This window comes from Lucilia cuprina, chromosome 2, assembly GCF_022045245.1.
Source record: "Lucilia cuprina isolate Lc7/37 chromosome 2, ASM2204524v1, whole genome shotgun sequence".
Taxonomy (NCBI): domain Eukaryota; kingdom Metazoa; phylum Arthropoda; class Insecta; order Diptera; family Calliphoridae; genus Lucilia; species Lucilia cuprina.
In genome coordinates, this window is record NC_060950.1 from 64,246,210 (window position 1) to 64,267,763 (window position 21,554).

The following is a 21,554-nucleotide window of genomic DNA, read 5'->3' on the forward strand; positions in this document are numbered from 1 at the left end:
CTAGTCTATAGTCTAGTCTATAGTCTAGTCTATAGTCTAGTCTATAGTCTAGTCTATAGTCAAGTCTATAGTCTAGTCTATAGTCTAGTCTATAGTCTAGTCTTTAGTATGTTCTACAGTCTATTGTATAGTCTAAAAAATAACAAAAAAGAGGCTGCGATCCTGCCAGGAGTCGAACCTGGAATCTTCTGATCCGTAGTCAGACGCGTTATCCATTGCGCCACAGGACCTTGTCTACAACAATTAATTAATAATTCTCAATTGTTTGACTTTAAGCAAAGAAATTGGTTGCATTTTCTAATTGTAAACAATTGAATTTTCTGTTAGGGAGAGAAGAGGGTTAAAACATCTAGAGGTAGAGATTAGTAGAGTCTTCGTGTAAAATTTTTTGTAAAAATAAACAACAACATCAAATTTGTTAATAATATATGAGTGTCTCTTAGGTTTAATACCTTTATTCCTGCTGCTGCTGCCTGTCAATAAATCCCTTGTCAATTTATAAACTAATTAAAAACAGTTGTTTCAAAATTAATGACTTTACACCACCAGCACAGCCACTACTTCTTGTAAAACTTGTAAAATTGGCTTGTTGCTTTAAATTTCTTTGAACAAAAATAGTTTTTTTTTTTTTTTTTGAAAATTTTTCTGATTTGTTTAACAAAAATTGACATTGAACTTTTTTGTTTTTTTTCGATATTTTTGTTGGTTGTTGTTCCTTTGTCTCGCGACTTTTTAATATTATAATTTATTGCATTTTAATGCTTAACATCATGTAATTTAAAATGTGTGTATGTGAGTATGTTTAGCTTTAACACGCAGCCATCATTTCCATCACCACCAGCAATAACCGCTTACTATATAGTAATAACACACACGCCGGCCATCCTCCTGTTTCCAAAAACGAAAGATTTGTGTTTAAAAATCATGTTCTTCATAAATCTTTCAATTTATGTTTTAAAACTTAAGCAGCGGATGCTGATTTGTTGTATTTGGAGAGAAAAAAAATAAACTTCATATTTCTTTCTTTGTTTTCCAGGTTTTATAATTTTTTGAACCAGCAGTTCATTGAGTTTTTTTTTCTTTTCTTTTACTACAGAAATTGATTTCAATTTATTTCATTTTATTCATTCATTGAAGCATCAGTTGTCAGTTTTTCTTTCTTTGTTGTTTTTGTTATTGTCTTATTATAATGATTATTGTTGTAGTTTAATGTGTTGTCATTTTATTTTTAGCAACCCACACTTCTTTCTTTTATGCTGTCACTCTCTCCCTATTCTTCTTCTTATATTATTTTTTTCATATTGTAGGAGTCATCATAGAGTGTGGCCAAATGTTATTTTCTTTTTATGTCATTTGTGCTATTTTTTTTTTGTGAAAATGAATTTTTTCTTTTGTTAAATGTTTTCTTTTTTTATTAATTTTTGGATATTTATTTATTTGAGGCAGATTATTACATTTCCGACCGATGTTCATTCATGTTTTTTGTTTTTTATTTATTATTGAAAATTTTAAAGTTTATTGTAACACTTTTTAAAGGGGAACATTTATGGAATTCTGGGTAAATCATGTTTGTCATAGGGTCAGTTGTTAAACAAACAAATAAATTTTAAAGAAATATTTTAAATATAAAGATTAAGATCAGTAGAAATCTATAGTGCAGTTTATAGTCTAGTAATCTATAGTGTAGTCTATAATCAAGAATATACTCTAGTCTAAAGTTAAGTGTACATTCTAGTCTATAGTCTAGTCTATAGTCTAGTCTAAAGTCTAGTCTATAGTCTAGTCTATAGTCTAGTCTATAGTCTAGTCTAAAGTCTAGTCTATAATCTATCTATAGTCTAGTCTATAGTCTAGTCTATAGTCTAGTCTATAGTCTAGTCTATAGTCTAGTCTATAGTCTAGTCTATAGTCTAGTCTATAGTCTAGTCTACAGTCTAGTATATAGCTATCTATTTATCTATCTATCTATCTATCTATCTTAATCTCTACCAACAACAACTTAAACTAATTTAGACTCTTTAAGTTCACAATACTATTAATGACTTCATTTCCCAGAAAATCTAACGAATACCACAGAATTTAATCCTTAAACTTACTATTGCTCCCAATTTTAAAGTCAAAGAACCAACAATCTTTGTTAATGACCCAAATTTATTTCAACTACAACTAACTGCTAACACAAATAACATTTAAAAGCCTACATTTACCGGTAATTCTAGAAAAAATAACATGTAATAAAATAAAAAAAAAACAAACTTTGTACATTGAACATCGGGAGAACAGAACAAATAATTGTAAACGAAATTCATGTAGAAGAAAGAAACGTAACGTTTTAATACTTTTGTAAACTTGACTCATTTGACCATTGAATTCCTCCATTTTTTTCTAAAGTATTTTGCTATTTATTTCAAAGAAAAATCCAGGTAAAATCTAGACATAAAGTTTCAAAGACAACTTTTTCTTATTATCAAAATAAAAGTGCTCGAGCGAGCACATGGTATGACCCACTTAACCATAAAATGGAATAAAAAAAAAACTCATGATCATGTAAAAGCGTTTGCGCACATTTTTTTCTTCGAATTTATTTTTGTTTTCTTTCTTTTCAAATAAATAATGAAAACAACAAAATAAACGTTTATTACTGACAGCATAGAGGCAAAATAATATAACAAATATTTTATTATTTAAAATAAAATGATGATCAGTTATTGTAAAGTTGTATAAAAAATAAATAAAAAAATATATAGAGTATGTTTATTAAAGCGTAATAATTTTGTTTCTAATGGTTATTAAAGTTATAGTGTTAATTAAATTATAAATAACTTTTTTGAAGAATTTTTTTTACATAAGTAATTGTTCAAATTTGATATTTGATAAAACATATCTGGGGCAATTATTTCAGTTCATTGAACATAAAACATTTAAAGAATTTCATATTTGTAAAATTTATACGTTACTGCAACTAAAATTTGAAGACAAAAATTAATAGCACTAGTCTCTAGTCTATAGTCTAGTCTATAGTCTAGTCTATAGTCTAGTCTATAGTCTAGTCTATAGTCTAGTCTATAGTCTAGTCTATAGTCTAGTCTATAGTCTAGTCTATAGTCTAGTCTATAGTCTAGTCTATAGTCTAGTCTATAGTCTAGTCTATAGTCTAGTCTATAGTCTAGTCTATAGTCTAGTCTATAGTCTAGTCTATAGTATAATCTATAGTCTAGTCTATAGTATAATCTATAGTCTAGTCTAAAGTCGAGTCTATAGTCTTGTCTATAGACTTGTCTATAGTCTAGTCCATAGTCCAGTTTAATTCTTTTTTAAGACGCATTTGTATAACAATATTTTCAAGGTCCTGTGGCGCAATGGATAACGCGTCTGACTACGGATCGAAGATTCCAGGTTCGACTCCTGGCAGGATCGCAGACAAATTTTTACTGAAAATTTTCAGTTATTAATGAGAACTTTAAAATGATTTAGAAATGTGTTTACTTTAAACCCTGGCAGCGCAACGCAGTTTGATCTTTGACCTCTGTTTGATCTCTGACCTCTAAGTACTTCTAAGAAATTTCAATAATTGACTTTTGCAACTTTAGTAAGTTTCTACGTACAGTTTCGTGAGAAATCAGCTGATTCATTTTTGGCTTACGGTAACTATTGTATGTCATTAGTTTTCAACGTAATTTTGCCATTATGTTATTGTGTGGAAAGCACGAATCAGCTGATCTTTCATGGAATTCTTAGAATAATTATGTGGTCCTGTGGCGCAATGGATAACGCGTCTGACTACGGATCAGAAGATTCCAGGTTCGACTCCTGGCAGGATCGAAGTAACTTTTTTATACTTTTTCGTTATTATTTGAAAGTAAACCAAATACTGCTGTGTTGCCAATTTTCATATTTGTAATATCTATTGCAAAGTGGTATTCTAGAACTAATGCTTTTTTTGCTAAGAACAGTAACTTTGTTTTGAAACATTTAGTATTTAAATTTTGATGTAATTTATTTACATTTTGCTAGTTTGCCAATTTTCATATTTGCTATATCAGTTGCAGAGTTGTATTCTAATGCTTTTATGAGTCATGCTTCACTTTGTTTCTTGTATAGAGTTGATAATGTATGTATGTAGACTTTTAAAATGTTTGGTGTTTGTGGGGTCCTGTGGCGCAATGGATAACGCGTCTGACTACGGATCAGAAGATTCCAGGTTCGACTCCTGGCAGGATCGAAGTGACTTTTTTATACGCTTTAGTTATTATTTTCAAGTAATCCAATTAATGCTTTCTTGCCAATTTTCACTTTTTCAATATCAATTGCAGAGTTGTATTCTAGAACTAATAATCTTTCTTGGTATGAAGTCTAGCAGTGACTTTGTCTTTAACATCTTTATGAATACGCGTCTGACTACGGATCAGAAGATTCCAGGTAGGACTCCTGGCAGGATGGCAGTAAATATTTTATTTTATCTGAATTATTATGTAAAATATATTTGGCCGTTAATAACTTTAACACCTTTAGATTAGAGTTCATTTTAATAGAATACAAATATTTATTTGTAAAGAACAATTACATTAAAGTAATTTATGTTTTGCTATGTTGCCAAATTTCACTAAAATTGAATTGCAGAGTTGTATCTCTTTGTTTTGTATATCATGTTCAGATAGAGTTTGAAATTCTAATTTGTATAACATTTTGATTTCACTTATATTACAGGGTCCTGTGGCGCAATGGATAACGCGTCTGACTACGGATCAGAAGATTCCAGGTTCGACTCCTGGCAGGATCGTAGTAAGTTTTTTATACTCTTTAGTTATTATTTGAAAGTAAACCAATTACTGCTATGTTGCCAATTTTCATATTTGTAAAATCAATTGTAGAGTTGTATTTTAATGTTTTTCATGCTGATTTCCTTTCTTTTAGAGAATTGTTAATGTACATATGTAGTCTTTTAAAATGGTTAATGTTTATGGGGTCCTGTTTTGCTGTGTTGCCAAATTGTACTAAAATTGAATTGCAGAGTTGTATTTTTGTTTGTTTTGAACATCATGTTTAAATAGATTTTGAAATTCTAATTTGTATAACATTTTGATTTCACTTATATTACAGGGTCCTGTGGCGCAATGGATAACGCGTCTGACTACGGATCAGAAGATTCCAGGTTCGACTCCTGGCAGGATCGATGTCTTTGTTTTTTTGCAACGTTTTATACTTTTCTATTACCATTAGATTTTATATAATAAAACTCAATGACTTTTCTCTAATTTCTTTAGCATTTCATTGTTTATATTGGTTTCTTCTTAATACTCAGTTTCTTTAACCTTTTTTCCCCCATCTTCTATTACAATGCAAGTCATTGTGTTAATCAGTCACTAAAGCGGTAAAAATAAACAGCTAAAAGTTGAAATATATTTCAATGACTTTGCCATTAAATTGATAACTGATTCAAATGATTTGATGTTATAAAGCTGCACTTGCTATTTGCTATTATTGTTTTGTCAGTTTCCAAACAACTTTTTTTGATTGTTCGTTTAATACAAATTGACAGAAATTTGTAAGTAATTTAGTGTAAAGGTAGCCGTCATTAGGCTATTGATAAGAGGGATAGGTTATCACTATAACTTTTCTTAGTTATATTCATGTTAAAGCAACAATAACATTTAGAATAAACTTTAGGAGCTCAACCACTTTTCTTGTAGATATAGTAGTTATTAATCCCCTCCTCCCCTTCTCTGCCCCTAGCTTTTATTTCCCTTTTTCTAAAACTCCACATACTTAATCGTTTTTCAAACTATTTTTTAACAAACTATCATCTTATATCTCTTATACACGCTTAACATTTAACACTATTAAACGGTCACTTTATTACACCCCCCCCTTACTCTCGACCACAATTGATTTATCAGTAATTTATATCAATAAAATGTTTAATAAATATCAAAACCACTTAATAATCCACTTGTTTGATGTTTGCATGTTGAAAAATACTTTTAACGTTTAGGACAGACAGATTTATGTTGGCAACATTGTTATAATTTGATAAAAGACCTCCACAAAATAAAAATTTATAAATAAATATTTAAATATTTATTTAGGTCTTCTTCGTTTTATGTAAGAATAAGTATGTGTGTGTGTGTCTGTGTGCTTAATGTTTAGCATAAATTAATAGTTTTTCTTTATATTCTTTATTCTTTTTATAGATTTTTGTTATATTTCATTTAGAAAGCAAGTTTGAGCATGTTATGTTTTATTGAAATTATCATACGGTCCTGTGGCGCAATGGATAACGCGTCTGACTACGGATCAGAAGATTCCAGGTTCGACTCCTGGCAGGATCGCAGATAAATCTATTTTTTTTAGCTGTTTACAAATTATTACAACATTATAAAATGTTTATTTCGATTTTTAAATATAAAATACTTTTAAAACACTATGAAATTATGTACGGTCCTGTGGCGCAATGGATAACGCGTCTGACTACGGATCAGAAGATTCCAGGTTCGACTCCTGGCAGGATCGCAGCTTTTCTTTTTTATAAGATAAACTAAAATATACTAATCATTAGTATCTCAAAGTTAGAATTTAAAATCTAATTCTTAAAAAGACTTAAAATAACTTGTTAAAAATAGTTTTGCCACGCCCATTACCAACAGCCCATTTTTTATAATTTGTTTTTATTTTCTAATAGAAATCTATTTATAACTCATTGGTCGGCAGTTAATTTAAGGTCCTGTGGCGCAATGGATAACGCGTCTGACTACGGATCAGAAGATTCCAGGTTCGACTCCTGGCAGGATCGCAGCTTTTCTTTTTCAAAATATGCATATAAAATATACTAAATTATTAAAAACTTATTTTAAAAAAGCCTTAAAAGAACCTTTAGTTAAGTTTAAAATAGTTTTGCCACGCCCATTGCTAACAGCTCATTTTTTATAATTTGCTTTTATTTTCTAATAGAAATCTATTTATAACGCATTAGTTCGTCGATGGTTTCAAGGTCCTGTGGCGCAATGGATAACGCGTCTGACTACGGATCAGAAGATTCCAGGTTCGACTCCTGGCAGGATCGCAGACCAATTTTTAGTGAAAATTACTAATAATGAGGACTTAAAAAAAGTGTAAGACCAGACAAGCAGATTTACTTTAAACTCTCACCTCTGCATAATCAGGAATTGAGAATTGCAAAAGAAAACTCTTTACATGAGACTCTGTGGTTTTCGCACTTTAATTTTTAAATAATAAATTATTATGAGATCTTCTTAGAGCTTCGATCACGAGTTTATTTTAACTTTTACATTGCTAATGATCTTTTGATCTTAAGCTTTAGAAAAATAAGATTTTTCATTCACTTTGTAAACTCATTTGTTTCCCAATGTTCTTAAGGTCCTGTGGCGCAATGGATAACGCGTCTGACTACGGATCAGAAGATTCCAGGTTCGACTCCTGGCAGGATCGAAGAATGAATATTTTGGCACCTAAATTTTATTTAGTTTAATCATTTTGATATGAAGTAAGTATGAAAAGCTATGTTGCCATATTTCACATTTACAGAGTTGTATTTACGAGGAAGTTTTACAAGAAGTTTTTGTTTAAACTTTGTAACATGTTTTGTTCGTTTAGAACTTAAGACTTATTAGTTAGAACTAGAACTTTACATAGAAATATTATATGGTCCTGTGGCGCAATGGATAACGCGTCTGACTACGGATCAGAAGATTCCAGGTTCGACTCCTGGCAGGATCGAAGTAAATTTTTAATGGTTTTTAATGCACAAAATCTTGCATAAAGATTTAAAGATCAATAAAGATTTAACTTGGACTTAAAAGTCACTCTCGAGAAAAAAATATTCGATTCTACGGGTAAAAACTGTTGTTGATTATAGAAAAGAGTTCTCGCTAAAGATTATCTATCAACATTTTAGAATATCTAATTAAAGCCAATTTTGTCAAATTTTCATTATCTTAAGTTACTTTTTGTATGAATTTAAGAAATTGAGAAATTTAAAGTTAATATAACAGAACCAATGAGATTCGTGAGAATAGAACCTGTATTATTCAATACTTTTCAGATCTAGAACTTTAGAATATATTTGTAACATTATTTACTTGACTTACAGAAGCAAGAATAACATTATTTTACTTATCATTGAAACGGGTCCTGTGGCGCAATGGATAACGCGTCTGACTACGGATCAGAAGATTCCAGGTTCGACTCCTGGCAGGATCGTTGAATAATTATTTTACCAAAATACTAAATATTGTTTGAAAAAGATAAAAACAGCTGTCACTAAAGCTAAGGTATACACGTTTGTAAGATCTTACAATATTGGCAGAAAAACGTTTAGAAAATGTCTAATAACATTATCCGAAATGAGTTTTCTCCAACAATGTTACAAAACATAAGTTGAAAGTTCACATGATTGTTAAGACATTTTCTAAACATTTTTCTGTCAAGATCTGACAACCTGGGTATACATAGTTTAAGTCATTAACAATATAATAATTATAAATACTATCAGATCATCAATCATTTATTTGTTTCAGCTTTATAATGTTGACTTAGAACCAAAAAACACTTGTTATGAAAAAACGACAACTTTTACAAAACATATGTTTGTTCTTTTGTAAAAATACATATGTTTATTTTATGTTAATTTCTTTTTTGTTTATTTAAATTTTCAACTTTTAATTTATTCATAATTTGAATAAATTTGAAGAATATTTCGTAAGTTTTAAACACACGGTCCTGTGGCGCAATGGATAACGCGTCTGACTACGGATCAGAAGATTCCAGGTTCGACTCCTGGCAGGATCGAAGTTATTTTTATGTTTTCTTGGTTAATTTTAAATTAATTATAAATTGAAATTGAAAATATTTAGAAGAACTTTAAAAAAGAAGTTGTTTTATTTAAATAAGTTTTTAATTTTATTATAAAATTTAGAATTATACATTTATAGAATTTTGATCTTTGTATAGATTATACGGTCCTGTGGCGCAATGGATAACGCGTCTGACTACGGATCAGAAGATTCCAGGTTCGACTCCTGGCAGGATCGCAGACTGTTTTTTTATATTTCAATATTTAAAGAAAATATTTGAAAAATATTTCTAGTTTCTTTGTTAATAGCGAAACATTTAAGAATTTATAAGTATTTACGTTGTTTTGGCCTGTACTTGCTAATTTGCTATGTTGCCAAATTTCATATACATACTTATGTACATAAAATCACTTATTATACATCGAATTACATTTCATTTTCATCGATATATGTATGTTTACAAAATCTACTTTTTATAAAGATGGTTTGTTGGAAGTGTGATCAAAGGTCCTATGGCGCAATGGATAACGCGTCTGACTACGGATCAGAAGATTCCAGGTTCGACTCCTGGCAGGATCGAAAAAGTAAAATTTTTTTATACCCTCTTTTAGCATTTAAAAGGCCTATGACTTCACCATCCTAATTTAAAGTTTTTTCTTAGAATAAACTCATATTTCAGAAGTTAAGGTTTTTTTTAAGCGAATGAGTTGTTGCCAAATTTCAATTGAAGAATTATACATATTTTTTTTGATGATCTTGCCTAAAACTATTTGTATCTAGGTCAAAGTTCAAAAATTTTGCTATTAACAAAATTATTTACTACAAAAACACTATACGGTCCTGTGGCGCAATGGATAACGCGTCTGACTACGGATCAGAAGATTCCAGGTTCGACTCCTGGCAGGATCGAAGAGAATTTTTTTTTGCATTATAACTTTTAGTTAATATCAAATATTTCATTATATTAGCTGCGGCGTCTTTAGCAAAATGCTATGTTGCCAAATTTCAAAATCGTACAGAGTTGCATTTTAATGCTGTAACGACTAATTACCATCGCCTTTAATGCTGTATTCAATATTAATGCTAAACATATAAGACATGTGACTAAGAAATTATTATGTGGTCCTGTGGCGCAATGGATAACGCGTCTGACTACGGATCAGAAGATTCCAGGTTCGACTCCTGGCAGGATCGAAAAGAATTTTTTGTTGGAATATATTTTCTATAAAATTCATGTAAATTACAATTGAAAGAATAGTTTTGTTCTAAAAAATTTTAATATTTTAAGATTAAATAAAGATAAATTTTTCATAGTTATAGATTGAGAGAATTTTACATGGTCCTGTGGCGCAATGGATAACGCGTCTGACTACGGATCAGAAGATTCCAGGTTCGACTCCTGGCAGGATCGAAGCGTTCTTTTTTTTACAAAACTATATTTTTTGTTAAATATTTAAAAGAATTGTTATTTATTTACAACTAAAATTTTGTTATAAAATTGTTTTATGCACAAAAAAACTTTGAATTTTTTTCAAAAATTAAAAAGATTTTTTTTTTTTAATATTCTTAATAGCTTTAATACAACTTTACACATACATTCTCAAATATTTGTCTTTAAATTTATAAATTTATGTAAATTTTTTGTATAGACTTTATTCTTTGTAATTTAAATATGTACATATTTTTCTTTTATTTACATTCTGATTTATGGGCAAATGTTTTTGTTGTTGTAGCTTGTTTACACTTGTTTAAATAGTATAATCTATAAATAGACTGAATTGGCTGTTAAAAAGATAATAATACCGATCGATTCGCTTAGTCAGTGTGATGAGTGTATGTAGAAAAAATTGTATTCGCATTTAGACATACGGTCCTGTGGCGCAATGGATAACGCGTCTGACTACGGATCAGAAGATTCCAGGTTCGACTCCTGGCAGGATCGAAGAGACATTTTTTTTATTATTACAACTTTAACTTTTTATTTTAAAGAAATGTGTATAAGAGTTTTAAGAAAGAGTGTGTATAAGTTTGGTTTTTTCGAAAATGTCGTTTATTTTAAATTTTTCTTTGGGAGAAAAGTTGTGTTAGATGTATTTTCTTTAGAACAATGTATTTACAATAGTTTTTTTCTTTAGGAAAACGAATATATAACAGTTTTTTCTTCGAAAAAGTGTGTATAACAGTTTTTCGTTTGAAAAAGTTGACTATAACAGTTCTTTCTTTAGAAAGAAGTGTGTATAAGTTCATTTTATAAAAAAGGTGGAGAATTGAAGATTTTTCTTTGGGAAGAAAAGTTTTAAAAAGTTTTTATTTAGAAAAAAGTGTATAAAATAGTTTTTCCTTTAAGAAGACGCGTGTATAACAGTTTTTTTGCTGTAGAATAACTTGTGTAATACAGTTCACACCTGTGTATAACAGTTTTTCTATATAAAAAGTGAGTTTTACAGAGTGTATAAGTGTGTATAATTATTTTTTTTCTTTAGAAGGAAGTGTACATAAGTTTTTTTTTTAGAAAAAAGTGCGTATAACAGTTTTTCTTTAGAAAAAGGTGAGCATAACAATTCTTTCTTTACAAAAAAGTGAGTTTAAGTTCATTTCATAAAAAAAGGTGGAAAATTTATGATTTTGCTTGGGGAAAAAAATTTAAAAAAGTTTTTCTTTAGAAATAAGCGTTTAAATAGTTTTTTCTTTAAGAAGATGTGTGTATAACAGTTTTTTCTTTCGAATAACTTGTGTAATACAATTCTTTCTTAGGAAAACCTGTGTATAACAGTTTTTTCTGTATAAAAAGTGAGTTTTACAAAGTGTATAACAGTTTTTTTCTTTAGAATAAAGTGTGTATAACTGTTTTCTTCTTCTTTAGAATGAAGTGTATATAACAGTTTTTTTTTTTGATTTACAAAACTTAAATATAACAGTTTTTTATTTAGAAAAAGGTGTGTATAACAGTTTTTTTAAAGTATGTATAAGAGTTTTTAAAGAATACACATATATCTGTTTTTCTTTAGAAATATCTGTGTATATAAGTTTTCATTAAAAAAAAATGTGTATAACAGTTTTTTCTTAAGAAAAAATACTGTATAACAGTTTTAATGTTGGTAAAAAAGAGTGTATAACAGTTTTTTCTTTAAAAAAATGTGTATAAAATTTTTTTTCTTTAGATTAAAGAAAAATGTGTATAACAGTTTATTCTTTAGAAAAAAGTCTGTATGAGTTTTTATTTAAAAAAATATGTGTATAACATTTTTTTCTTTAGAAAAATTAGTATAAAAGTTAATTATTTTGAAAAAAGTTTGTATAACAGTTTTTTTCTTTAGAAAGGTGTGTGTACAACAGTTTTTTTCTTTGGAAAAAAATGTGTATAACAGTTTTTCCTTCACAAAAGTGTGTATAACAGTTTATCCTTAGAAAAACGAGTATAATAGTTTTTTCTTAAGAAAAAAGTTCGTATAACAGATTTTCTTTAGAAAAATGTTTTGTACAACAGTCTTTTCTTTTGAAAAAGTGTGTATAACAGTTCGTGTTTTAGAAAAAAGCATATATAATAATTTTTTTTCAGAAAAAAGTTTCTATAACATTTTTTAAAGAAAAAATGTGTATAACAGTTTTTTCTTAAGAAAATGTGTGTATAACAGTTTTTTATATAAGAGTTTTTTCTTTCGAAAAAAGTTTGTATTTTAGATATATTAGATACACACTTTTTCTATTTAGAAAAAAGTATAAATAATAATAACAGTTTAGAAAAAAATTGTCTAAAACATTTTTTAAAGTAAAAAATGTGTATAACAGTTTTTTTTAGAAAATGTGTGTATAACAGTTTTTTTTAGTAAAAAGTTAGTATAACAGTTTTTCTTTAGAAATAATTTAAAACTAAACCCCTTGGGTCGCATTACATCTAAAACATGTTTCGCCTTCACACTCTGCTAAAAATGTAAAAAAAACTCTTTTACTTAGAAATCCCCTAGAGTTTATTTTCTAATAGAAAAATTCCTTTTTAATTGTCTGTAAACAATAGGTAAACAAAATTTAAACAAATACCAACTCCAAGTAAATAAATATGTTTATTATTTCTTAATATTTAAACCACACCTAAAATACAGTAGGATTCTTTTATACACAGAGAGAAAATAATAACAACAACTGCAGCTGTCAAGTTTTTTTTTGTTTTGATTTTGAACAAGGTAAATAAACACCAAAAAAACAACAACAAATTTTCTATGTTTACATATAGGTAAACACTCTTGTAGTTTAAACAAAATGACAACAATACAGAGGCAAATTTAAAACAAAAACAAATTGCGACTAAAACCAAAGAAAAAAAACAAAACAAAAAAATGAGGCTATGGACAGTTTTGGGGGCAACGAAAAAACAAACACACAAGAAAAAAAACAAGAATGACAAAAATAGTACATTCAAATACAACAACAAAAATGAGTTTTAATGTAAAAGTGGAAAGGGAGAGAGGGGAATATGTTAGTAAAAAAACAAAGTGAAAGGATATTTAATAAGTTATTTTTATTAAAATATTTAAACAATAACTAAAATCACCTAAAAACGAACTAAGAAAGTTTTTGTAGAGTGACAATTTAAAGGGAATTTTTTTTAAGGGCTTTTTTCAATTGTAGTAACAACAACAATTGTATACTCATTCCCTGTCATAACTGCAATTACCTTAAATTGGCAACTCTTTTTTTTCTTTTGAACTAACAAACAGATGTCAATTAGAAAAATTGTAAAATTAATAAAAAGCAAACAATTACCTTAATTATGAAAATGAAACAAATAATCCATTAATTACAGCTGCTTTTTTGTTTAAAAATTTGTGTTTTTTGCACAATTTCAGATTTTTTTCTTCTAACACTATTTGACACACACTCTCACTTTAGGTTCTTCTTGTATTTTTTTTGCTTTTACTATTGGTGGTTTTGTTGTTGTTGGTTTACAGCTCCCGCAAAAAAAAGGGCGTCTGCTACTTTTTTTTTCTTTTGCAAGAAAATATATCTTAAGATGGCCTTTAAACAGCCTCAATTGATAAACTCTTAAAAATTGCTTTATTTTTATAATTAAACTTATTAATTTTTTATTACTTTTCTTTCACTATGACTTTAATTTGAAGTTTTACTATTGTAATTTTTCCGAACAAAACTTACTTTCTGCCGAACATATAGGCAAAAAAATTTTCTTTTTTTATTAATATTTAACACAAATTGTTATAAATTTCATGTTTTTATTTTCTAACACAAGGTTTTTTCCTTTAAACTTCTTTTTTCACTGGGGGCGAATTTCTTTTTTTTTCATATATATTTGCAAAAATAATATTCTACGTAAATAACAAACGAACGCATTCGCCAAACAACTTAATTTACCGACGTCTTTTGCAACACTGCTGGGAAAATTTTTTGTGGGTAGTTTTTTGTTGTTTGAGAAAAAAGCAAAAAGAGCGTAAAATTGTGTTGCCCCTTTTTATTAAAGCAGAAAAAAACGCCAAAATTTAACTAAACTTTAAGATATTTTTTAATAAAACTTCTTAAACCATTGAAATAATTACTACAAATTATTGTTTTACTATAAATTCTATTAAAATACTTTTATTTATTAAAAATTCTTAAATAAAATTAAATATTTTTTATAAAGTGTCCAAAATATGGCATCTCTTGTTTATATTTTTCTTTAATTTTTTCACTGTTCCTGTTTTTCTCCTGGTTTTTAAAAGGGAAATTTATAAAAAGGAAATTTCTCCTGGGAAAATCTGGCCATATGTAAACAATAACAGTATGGTAACATTTTTTTTAACAAACAAATATTACGGTTTTATGCAAATTGATCAAATTTTATTAAAAACCTTAAAATTTTGCAATGAAATTAAGATATTCCGTTTAAATATTATAAATTTTAATGAAAATTAAACAATTATTACAAAATTATGTTGAAAATCCTTTAAAAATCTCTAAAATTTTATCATGGCTAAAATTACTAAAAAAAACTCTTAAAATTTCTACAAAATGATGCAATACAAAAAAAAAAAAAACAACAATTTTATTTGATATATTCAATACAATGAGATTAAATCTTTTTTAAATAAAATGGTATCAAAAAAACTTAATAAATAAATAAATTTTCCATTTTAATAATACTCGTCTTCATCACTTTCATTAGCACTATGATAATAGTCATCTTCTTCATCAGTGCCGGTTTTATAAAATTCAGCTTCATCATCATTCTCCAGCTCATCCTCATCATCATCATCCTCACCCTTTTTAGCTTTAGTTTTTTTCAAAATACGAGCCTTATAACGAGCATAAGCTAAACCATAACGATCTACATCACAACTATCAACATCATTACAGAAACCCTCCTCTTCGGGATCAATGGAATGAACATAAGGATCACGATAGGCATTATAGAAACCACCATCATCCGAAGAAGAATCATTAAAGCCTTCCACATCGTTTTCTTCATCATCATCGCCTTTTTGTATATTAAAAAAGATTGAAAAATTTATAAATAAAGCATTTTTGAAAATTTTTCTTACTGAAAACAAATTGTTCCAATCCTTTCCTTAAATGTTTAGTACTTTCATCTTCATCGATATCATCTATATCTATTTCACGATCACTATTCATGGCAGCATCATCATCTTCATCTGGATATTCATTGGCGAAATAATTTTCTTGATTTGAATCTTCTGAATCGTATTCTTCATCATCCTCATTGTTGTAACGATCTTCATAGATTAAATCATCAAATGCACGTACACTGTAAAAGAAAAGAACATCGAGTTACAGCCAACCTGTTACAACACCAACATGTAATGCAATATAGAACAGTTTATAGTCAGGACTAAAAATTGTTTATAGGTTAGTCTATAGGTTGGACTTTTGTATAGTCTATAGGCTGTAGTATAGAATAGCCAACAGTCTCGACTATAAATAGCCTAGTCTGGGCCATAAAATAGTTTATAGTCTGGACTATAGAATAGTCTACAGTCTGGACTATAAAACAATCTAAAGTTTGGACCATAGAATAGTCTAAAGTCGGGATTATGAAATAGTCTTTGGTCTGAACTATAGAATAGTGTATTGTCTGAACTATAGAATAGTCTACAGTCTGGACTATAGAATAGTCTATAGTCTGGACTATAGAATAGTCTATAGTCTGGACTATAGTATATTCTATAGTCTGGACTATAGAATAGTCTATAGTCTGGACTATAGAATAGTCTATAGTCTGGACTATGGAATAGTCTATAGTCTGGACTATAGAATAGTCTATAGTCTAGACTATAGAATAGTCTATAGTCTGGACTATAGAATAGTCTATAGTCTGGACTATAGAACAGTCTACAGTCTGGACTAGAGAATAGTCTATAGTCTGGACTAGAGAATATTCTATAGTCTGGACTATAGAATAGTCTATAGTCTGGACTATAGTCTGGACTATAGAATAGTCTATAGTCTGGACTATAGAGTAGTCTATTGTCTGGACTATAGAGTAGTCTATAGTCTGGACTATAGAATAGTGTATAGTCTGGACTATAGAATAGTCTATAGTCTGGACTATAGAATAGTCTATAGTCTGGACTATAGAATAGTCTATAGTCTGGACTATAGAATAGTCTATAGTCTGGACTATAGAATAGTCGATAGTCTGGACTATAGAATAGTCGATAGTCTGGACTATATAATAGTCTCTAGTCTGGACTATAGAATAGTCTTTAGTTTAGACTATAGAATAGTCTTTAGTTTAGACTATAGAATAGTCTTTAGTTTGGACTATTGAATAGTCTATAGTCTGGAGTATAGAATTGTGGAATAGTTTATAGAAAAATCTATTTTCTGGACTATAGTCCATAGTACGGACTATAGAATAGTTTATTGTCTGGAATTTAGACTACGTAGACTCTTTTGTAGATTAGTGTATAAGGGGGCATAGTCTGTTCTTTTTACGCACATCCATTAAAGGTTGAAGACGGAATCTAGATTATGAACTAAAACTTAATAGAACAGCAGAAGCCATGTTTCCTGATTAGTTTCCTTGCTTAGAATTAGCAAAGAGTTAGCAGAACTTTTGTGGAGCCTTGTACAATCTACTTGTACATCTACTTATTACATTACTATATTTAATAAATAATAAAAAACTTGGTTTAAAAAACAAATTAAAATAAATGTAAATAAAACTACAAAGTTATTTTGTTTTCTTTTTGTTTCTTTTTTATATATTTTTTGCAATGTATTTGTTTATATCAAGTTATTTATGAATATTACTTGTTGACTTGAGATTTTGTTCATCAAAATTTATTTTATACATTTAAAAGTTTAAAGAATGTTTATTCATTTAGCTTTAACTTACTATTGTTATAATATATTTATTTAGTTTTTTTTTTGTTTGTAATCTTTTGTAGGATTTTAATATATATATATTTTTTTTTTTTTTTTTTGGTTTTTAAACCAAGCATTTTATTTAAGTTTATATAACAATTAAAAAAAAGTACATTTCTTTAATAATAAAGTATACAGTTGTAAAAAAAATTCTAATAATATAAAACTTATAGCTAAAAAAATAGTTAATTAAACTATTTTCTTTTTGTAATACAATCACAAAGTAGTTTAGCGAAAAAATAGTGCAAATAAAAACACAAAATAAAACTAAAATCTAAAGGAAAACTTGTTCGTTATGGTTGGAATTGTTAAAGATTATATAGGAACAAAAAAAAAGAATAAATAAGACGAAGCAACAAACAAAAACAACAAATAAGCACCCCAATAACAACAAAAACTAAACAATAATAAAAATGCAATGATTTAAAAGCAGGAGTTTACACTTCACACTAAAAGTAAAGTAAATAATAACAAATTATTTGCAACACCCTGTTGTAAATAAAGTGTATTTTGTAAATCATTCACAATAGTTTAAAATTCACAATAATTAATGATTTAATATGAAAATTTCTTTATATTAAAGAAAAATTTACATGAATTTAATGAATTACAAGAAAAAATAAACTAAAAAGCAAAAACTACATACAAGAAATAAACATAAATTACTAAAAGCAAACAAAAATCGAATTAAAAAATTCCCAAAATTAAAACCAAACAAAAAAACTAAAATAATATCAATTTTTTTTTTAAAAACTAAAAATTTTTAAAAAAATATGAATAAAAAGAAAATAAAACTTTACACTTGCTGTACACAACTAGCAAAAGTTGTTGTTGTTGTTGTTTTTTTGAGGATTTGATTTTTTGCTTTTGTTGTTGTTTCGTTATATTCTTTTCGATTAGCATGTTTACGTCTAACTAGGGCAAGGATTTACCAATATTGAAAGTGTACCTCGTTGTAATAATTGAAAGGATATTGTAGCCTTTTTTTTTAGATTTTCAAACATAATTTATTGATTGTTTTGAGGAGGATGAGTTTTGAGAGAAAAAATAGAAGTAAAAAAAAATTAAAATAAAATAAATTAATTTCTATAGAGAATTAAGAAAATAAATGCTTTAGAAATGGAAAACAGTATGAGCGGTAGATAAAATTTCCAAAAAATAAATGCAAATATACTTAAGGAAATGTTTGAGAAAAAGTGAAAAAAATTAAAAATTGTATGTTCGAAAATTCAAACTTAAAAAAATATGTCAAAATTGCCAAAAATTTCTTCATTTCTTTGCTATTTTTCAATTTTTGTTGAAAATTTTGAAAAAAAACTAAAATTTTTTTAAGTTCGAAAATTTTAATTTTAAAATATCATCGCATTTGTCCAAATTCTTCAAATTTTCATCAAAATCTTATTTTCATTGCTAATTTTCCATTTCTGTTAAAGATTTTGAAAAAAGAAAAATTTTTCTTTAAGTTCGAAAATTCGAAGTTAATTTCGAATTTCAAAATATCATCGAAATTGTTAGAAACTGACTACAAATTGTTATACAATTTCTATGGCAAAATAGTGCATAAAAATAATAAAATTAGTATGTTCGAAAATTCGAACTTATTTTCGAATTTCAAAAAATTGTAAAATTTTCATCAAAATATTTATTTCTTTGCTATTTTTCAATTTCTATTAAAAATTTTGGAAAAATATCAAATTTTCTTTAAGTTCGAAAATTCGAACTTAATTTCGAATTTCAAAATATCATCGAAATTGTTAGAAACTAACTACAAATTGTTATTATACAATTTCTATGGCAAAATAGAGCATAAAAATAATAAAATTTGTATGTTCGAAAATTCGAACTTAATTTCGAATTTCAAAAAATTGTAAAATTTTTACCAAAATCTTTATTTCTCTGATATTTTTTAATTTATGTTAAAAATTTTGGGAAAAAAATTAAATTTTCTTTAACTTCGAAAATTCGAACTTAATTTCGAATTTCAAAATATCATTGTAATTGTCAAAAACTGACTTCAAATTCTCATTATTCAATTTCTATTGCAAAATATTATATAAAATTGATAAAATTTTTATGTTCGAAAATTCGAACTTAATTTCGAATTTCAAAAAATCCTAAAATTTTCACCAAAATCTTTATCTTTGCTATTTTTCAAATTCTGTTAGAGATTTTGAAGAAAATCTTTAATTTTCTTTAAGTTCGAATATACGAACTTAATTTCGAATTTCAAAATATCATTGAAATTGCCAAAAACTTAATTCATTTGTTATTATTTAATTTCTTAGACAAAATAGTGCAAAAAATTAATAAAATTTTAATGTTCGAAAATTCGAATTTAATTTCGAATTTCAAAAAATTGTAAAATTTTCATCAAAAAGCCTTTATTTATGGTTATTTTAAAATTTTTCTTTATTATCTATCAAAAATAGTGAATAAATTCAAGTTCGAAAATTCGAATATAATTTCGAATTTAAAAAAAAAAAATAAATTGTATATAAAATTGATTTTAAATCACTATTTTTTCAATATTTACTAAACAAATGTGTAAAAAATTAAAATTTTTCTTCATTTCAAAAATTCGAACATAATTTCAAAAATTCGAACTTTATTTCGAAAATTCCAACTTTATTTCGTATTGAAAAAGAAACACAAAAATTGTTTCTAAAATGAAATTTATCAATTGCTATGAAAAAATATAAATGTAAATCAAATTTTTTCTATGTTCGAAAATTCGAAATTAATTTCGAATGTAAAAAAATGAATGAAAATTGTATAAAAATGCTTCAAAATGCTATTGTTCCTTTTCAAACGAAAAAATTTACCAAAAAATTGAATTTTTCCTATGTTCGAAAGTTTAAACTTAATTTCGAATGTAAAAAGTGCATAAAAATTGCAAAGAAAATAGGATTTCAAAAGTAAGTATCCTTTGCATGTGTTTCCTAAAAATTACAAACTTATTGGGTAAACACAAAGAAACTCAGTTTATTAACATTTCTATATGTCTACCTACCCTAATAACATCCCTTTACAAAAACAGCATCCACCATAGTTCAAACAAGTTTCTCTAATCCTACTTATTATTCTGCATTCGTTTTTTTATTAAAACTTAAGAAATAAAGAAAAAAAATATCAAAAATTCTATGAGAAATGTATTCACTAATGAAAAGAAAACCTTAATATTACTAAAAAAAACTAAAAATAATAAATGAATACTAATTTTAAATGGGGGGAGTTGTTTTGTGTGTTTCTTTTCAACCTGCGCTTGCTTGCATATCGGTTTCTTTTTTTTTAAATAAAACGATTTGTAAACATAAACATATCGACATGTAAGACCAACCTTAAATAATTGTCATCCATAAGATCGACATAATCAGCCTGTTGTTCATTATCGGGTATATACAGATCATAAACATAACCAGTATCGGAATCTGTAGGCATAGTTAAGGCAGCTGCAGCAGCGCTAGTAGCAGCAGCTGCCGCTGATGTAGAAGCTTCCAATAAATGTTCATTTGTTGTGGATTTTGTTACAGTCTTATTATCATCAGCATTAGGTGTAGTGGTGGCATTATGTTTTTCAATATCAACTATGGTAATTTCATTAGTTTTCTTGTCGGCAGAGGCACTGGCTTCATTTTTATCTCCCTCCAAAGTGGTGCGTAAACAATTGACCACACGAAAACGTTGTTCCTGTTGTTGTTGACGCACTTCCTGGCGCAGTTTTTCATTAAAATTCGAGGATTTATGGGATTTTTGTAAAACCAACTCTTTGGCCTGCTCTTTGGAAAGGCGTGCATATTGGGTGGTGGCTGTATCATCCTATATTCCAAAAAAATAATGATATATTAAGAAAACTTATAAAATTTTGTAATTTTCTTCAAAAAAAAACCTACCTGTTCCTTTATAGTACCGGCAAATTTCAATAATGTGGATAATTCTTCTTTGTTATTTAAGGCACCACCACTAGCACCCGTTTCCTCTTCAAGACGTCGTCTTTTGCCATTTAATACAAAGGCCGACAAAGGTTCTTCGTCTATACGTCTTTTAACTCTTACTACAGCTGGCATTTTTTGTTTATTTTTATATTTTTTTTAATTATTTTTGCAATTCTAATATTTTTCTTTACTTTTCTTTGTAATAAGTTAATAATAATTTAATTTTTTGTAAAAATTTTCTGCAAACTTTGTGAAATATACACGCCGTTTTTCTTTTTTTCTTTTCTTCTGAATTTCTTACAGATCAGAGCCCTGTGCCGTCAAATATTAACGGCGATGACGGCTGACACTAAAAGTAACAGCGGTGGCTTCAAATCGACTGTAAGCCGATTAAATTTTTAAAGATTTCAATTAATAATTGTTAATTATTTAA

General features: G+C 27.5%; 1 protein-coding gene and 19 non-coding genes across 20 annotated transcripts; 18 read left to right on the forward strand and 2 right to left on the reverse strand.

Moving 5' to 3' along the window:
* Positions 1 to 157: 157 nt before the first annotated feature.
* Positions 158 to 230, reverse strand: Trnar-acg. Its single transcript has one exon. It is a non-coding gene; the product is annotated as a tRNA-Arg (tRNA).
* Positions 231 to 3,749: 3,519 nt separating this feature from the next.
* Trnar-acg lies at positions 3,750 to 3,822 on the forward strand. Its single transcript has one exon. It is a non-coding gene; the product is annotated as a tRNA-Arg (tRNA).
* A 327-nt stretch (positions 3,823 to 4,149) lies between these two features.
* Positions 4,150 to 4,222, forward strand: Trnar-acg. The gene has a single exon. It is a non-coding gene; the product is annotated as a tRNA-Arg (tRNA).
* A 485-nt stretch (positions 4,223 to 4,707) lies between these two features.
* Trnar-acg lies at positions 4,708 to 4,780 on the forward strand. The gene has a single exon. It is a non-coding gene; the product is annotated as a tRNA-Arg (tRNA).
* Positions 4,781 to 5,100: 320 nt separating this feature from the next.
* On the forward strand, positions 5,101 to 5,173 carry Trnar-acg. Its single transcript has one exon. It is a non-coding gene; the product is annotated as a tRNA-Arg (tRNA).
* A 1,083-nt stretch (positions 5,174 to 6,256) lies between these two features.
* On the forward strand, positions 6,257 to 6,329 carry Trnar-acg. The gene has a single exon. It is a non-coding gene; the product is annotated as a tRNA-Arg (tRNA).
* Positions 6,330 to 6,437: 108 nt separating this feature from the next.
* Trnar-acg lies at positions 6,438 to 6,510 on the forward strand. The gene has a single exon. It is a non-coding gene; the product is annotated as a tRNA-Arg (tRNA).
* A 207-nt stretch (positions 6,511 to 6,717) lies between these two features.
* Trnar-acg lies at positions 6,718 to 6,790 on the forward strand. The gene has a single exon. It is a non-coding gene; the product is annotated as a tRNA-Arg (tRNA).
* Positions 6,791 to 6,987: 197 nt separating this feature from the next.
* Positions 6,988 to 7,060, forward strand: Trnar-acg. The gene has a single exon. It is a non-coding gene; the product is annotated as a tRNA-Arg (tRNA).
* A 313-nt stretch (positions 7,061 to 7,373) lies between these two features.
* Positions 7,374 to 7,446, forward strand: Trnar-acg. Its single transcript has one exon. It is a non-coding gene; the product is annotated as a tRNA-Arg (tRNA).
* A 215-nt stretch (positions 7,447 to 7,661) lies between these two features.
* Trnar-acg lies at positions 7,662 to 7,734 on the forward strand. The gene has a single exon. It is a non-coding gene; the product is annotated as a tRNA-Arg (tRNA).
* Positions 7,735 to 8,144: 410 nt separating this feature from the next.
* Positions 8,145 to 8,217, forward strand: Trnar-acg. Its single transcript has one exon. It is a non-coding gene; the product is annotated as a tRNA-Arg (tRNA).
* Positions 8,218 to 8,732: 515 nt separating this feature from the next.
* Trnar-acg lies at positions 8,733 to 8,805 on the forward strand. The gene has a single exon. It is a non-coding gene; the product is annotated as a tRNA-Arg (tRNA).
* A 169-nt stretch (positions 8,806 to 8,974) lies between these two features.
* Trnar-acg lies at positions 8,975 to 9,047 on the forward strand. Its single transcript has one exon. It is a non-coding gene; the product is annotated as a tRNA-Arg (tRNA).
* Positions 9,048 to 9,316: 269 nt separating this feature from the next.
* Positions 9,317 to 9,389, forward strand: Trnar-acg. Its single transcript has one exon. It is a non-coding gene; the product is annotated as a tRNA-Arg (tRNA).
* A 257-nt stretch (positions 9,390 to 9,646) lies between these two features.
* Positions 9,647 to 9,719, forward strand: Trnar-acg. Its single transcript has one exon. It is a non-coding gene; the product is annotated as a tRNA-Arg (tRNA).
* A 212-nt stretch (positions 9,720 to 9,931) lies between these two features.
* Trnar-acg lies at positions 9,932 to 10,004 on the forward strand. The gene has a single exon. It is a non-coding gene; the product is annotated as a tRNA-Arg (tRNA).
* A 144-nt stretch (positions 10,005 to 10,148) lies between these two features.
* On the forward strand, positions 10,149 to 10,221 carry Trnar-acg. The gene has a single exon. It is a non-coding gene; the product is annotated as a tRNA-Arg (tRNA).
* A 458-nt stretch (positions 10,222 to 10,679) lies between these two features.
* On the forward strand, positions 10,680 to 10,752 carry Trnar-acg. The gene has a single exon. It is a non-coding gene; the product is annotated as a tRNA-Arg (tRNA).
* A 4,088-nt stretch (positions 10,753 to 14,840) lies between these two features.
* LOC111689198 (probable RNA polymerase II nuclear localization protein SLC7A6OS) lies at positions 14,841 to 21,443 on the reverse strand. The gene is made up of 4 exons (XM_023451692.2): positions 21,080 to 21,443; positions 20,527 to 21,005; positions 15,344 to 15,567; positions 14,841 to 15,279 (listed from the first exon to the last, which is right to left on the reverse strand). Exons 1-4 carry the CDS (start codon positions 21,251 to 21,253, stop codon positions 14,936 to 14,938), a joined length of 1,221 nt encoding a protein of 406 aa, XP_023307460.2. The 5' UTR covers positions 21,254 to 21,443; the 3' UTR covers positions 14,841 to 14,935.
* Positions 21,444 to 21,554: the final 111 nt, after the last annotated feature.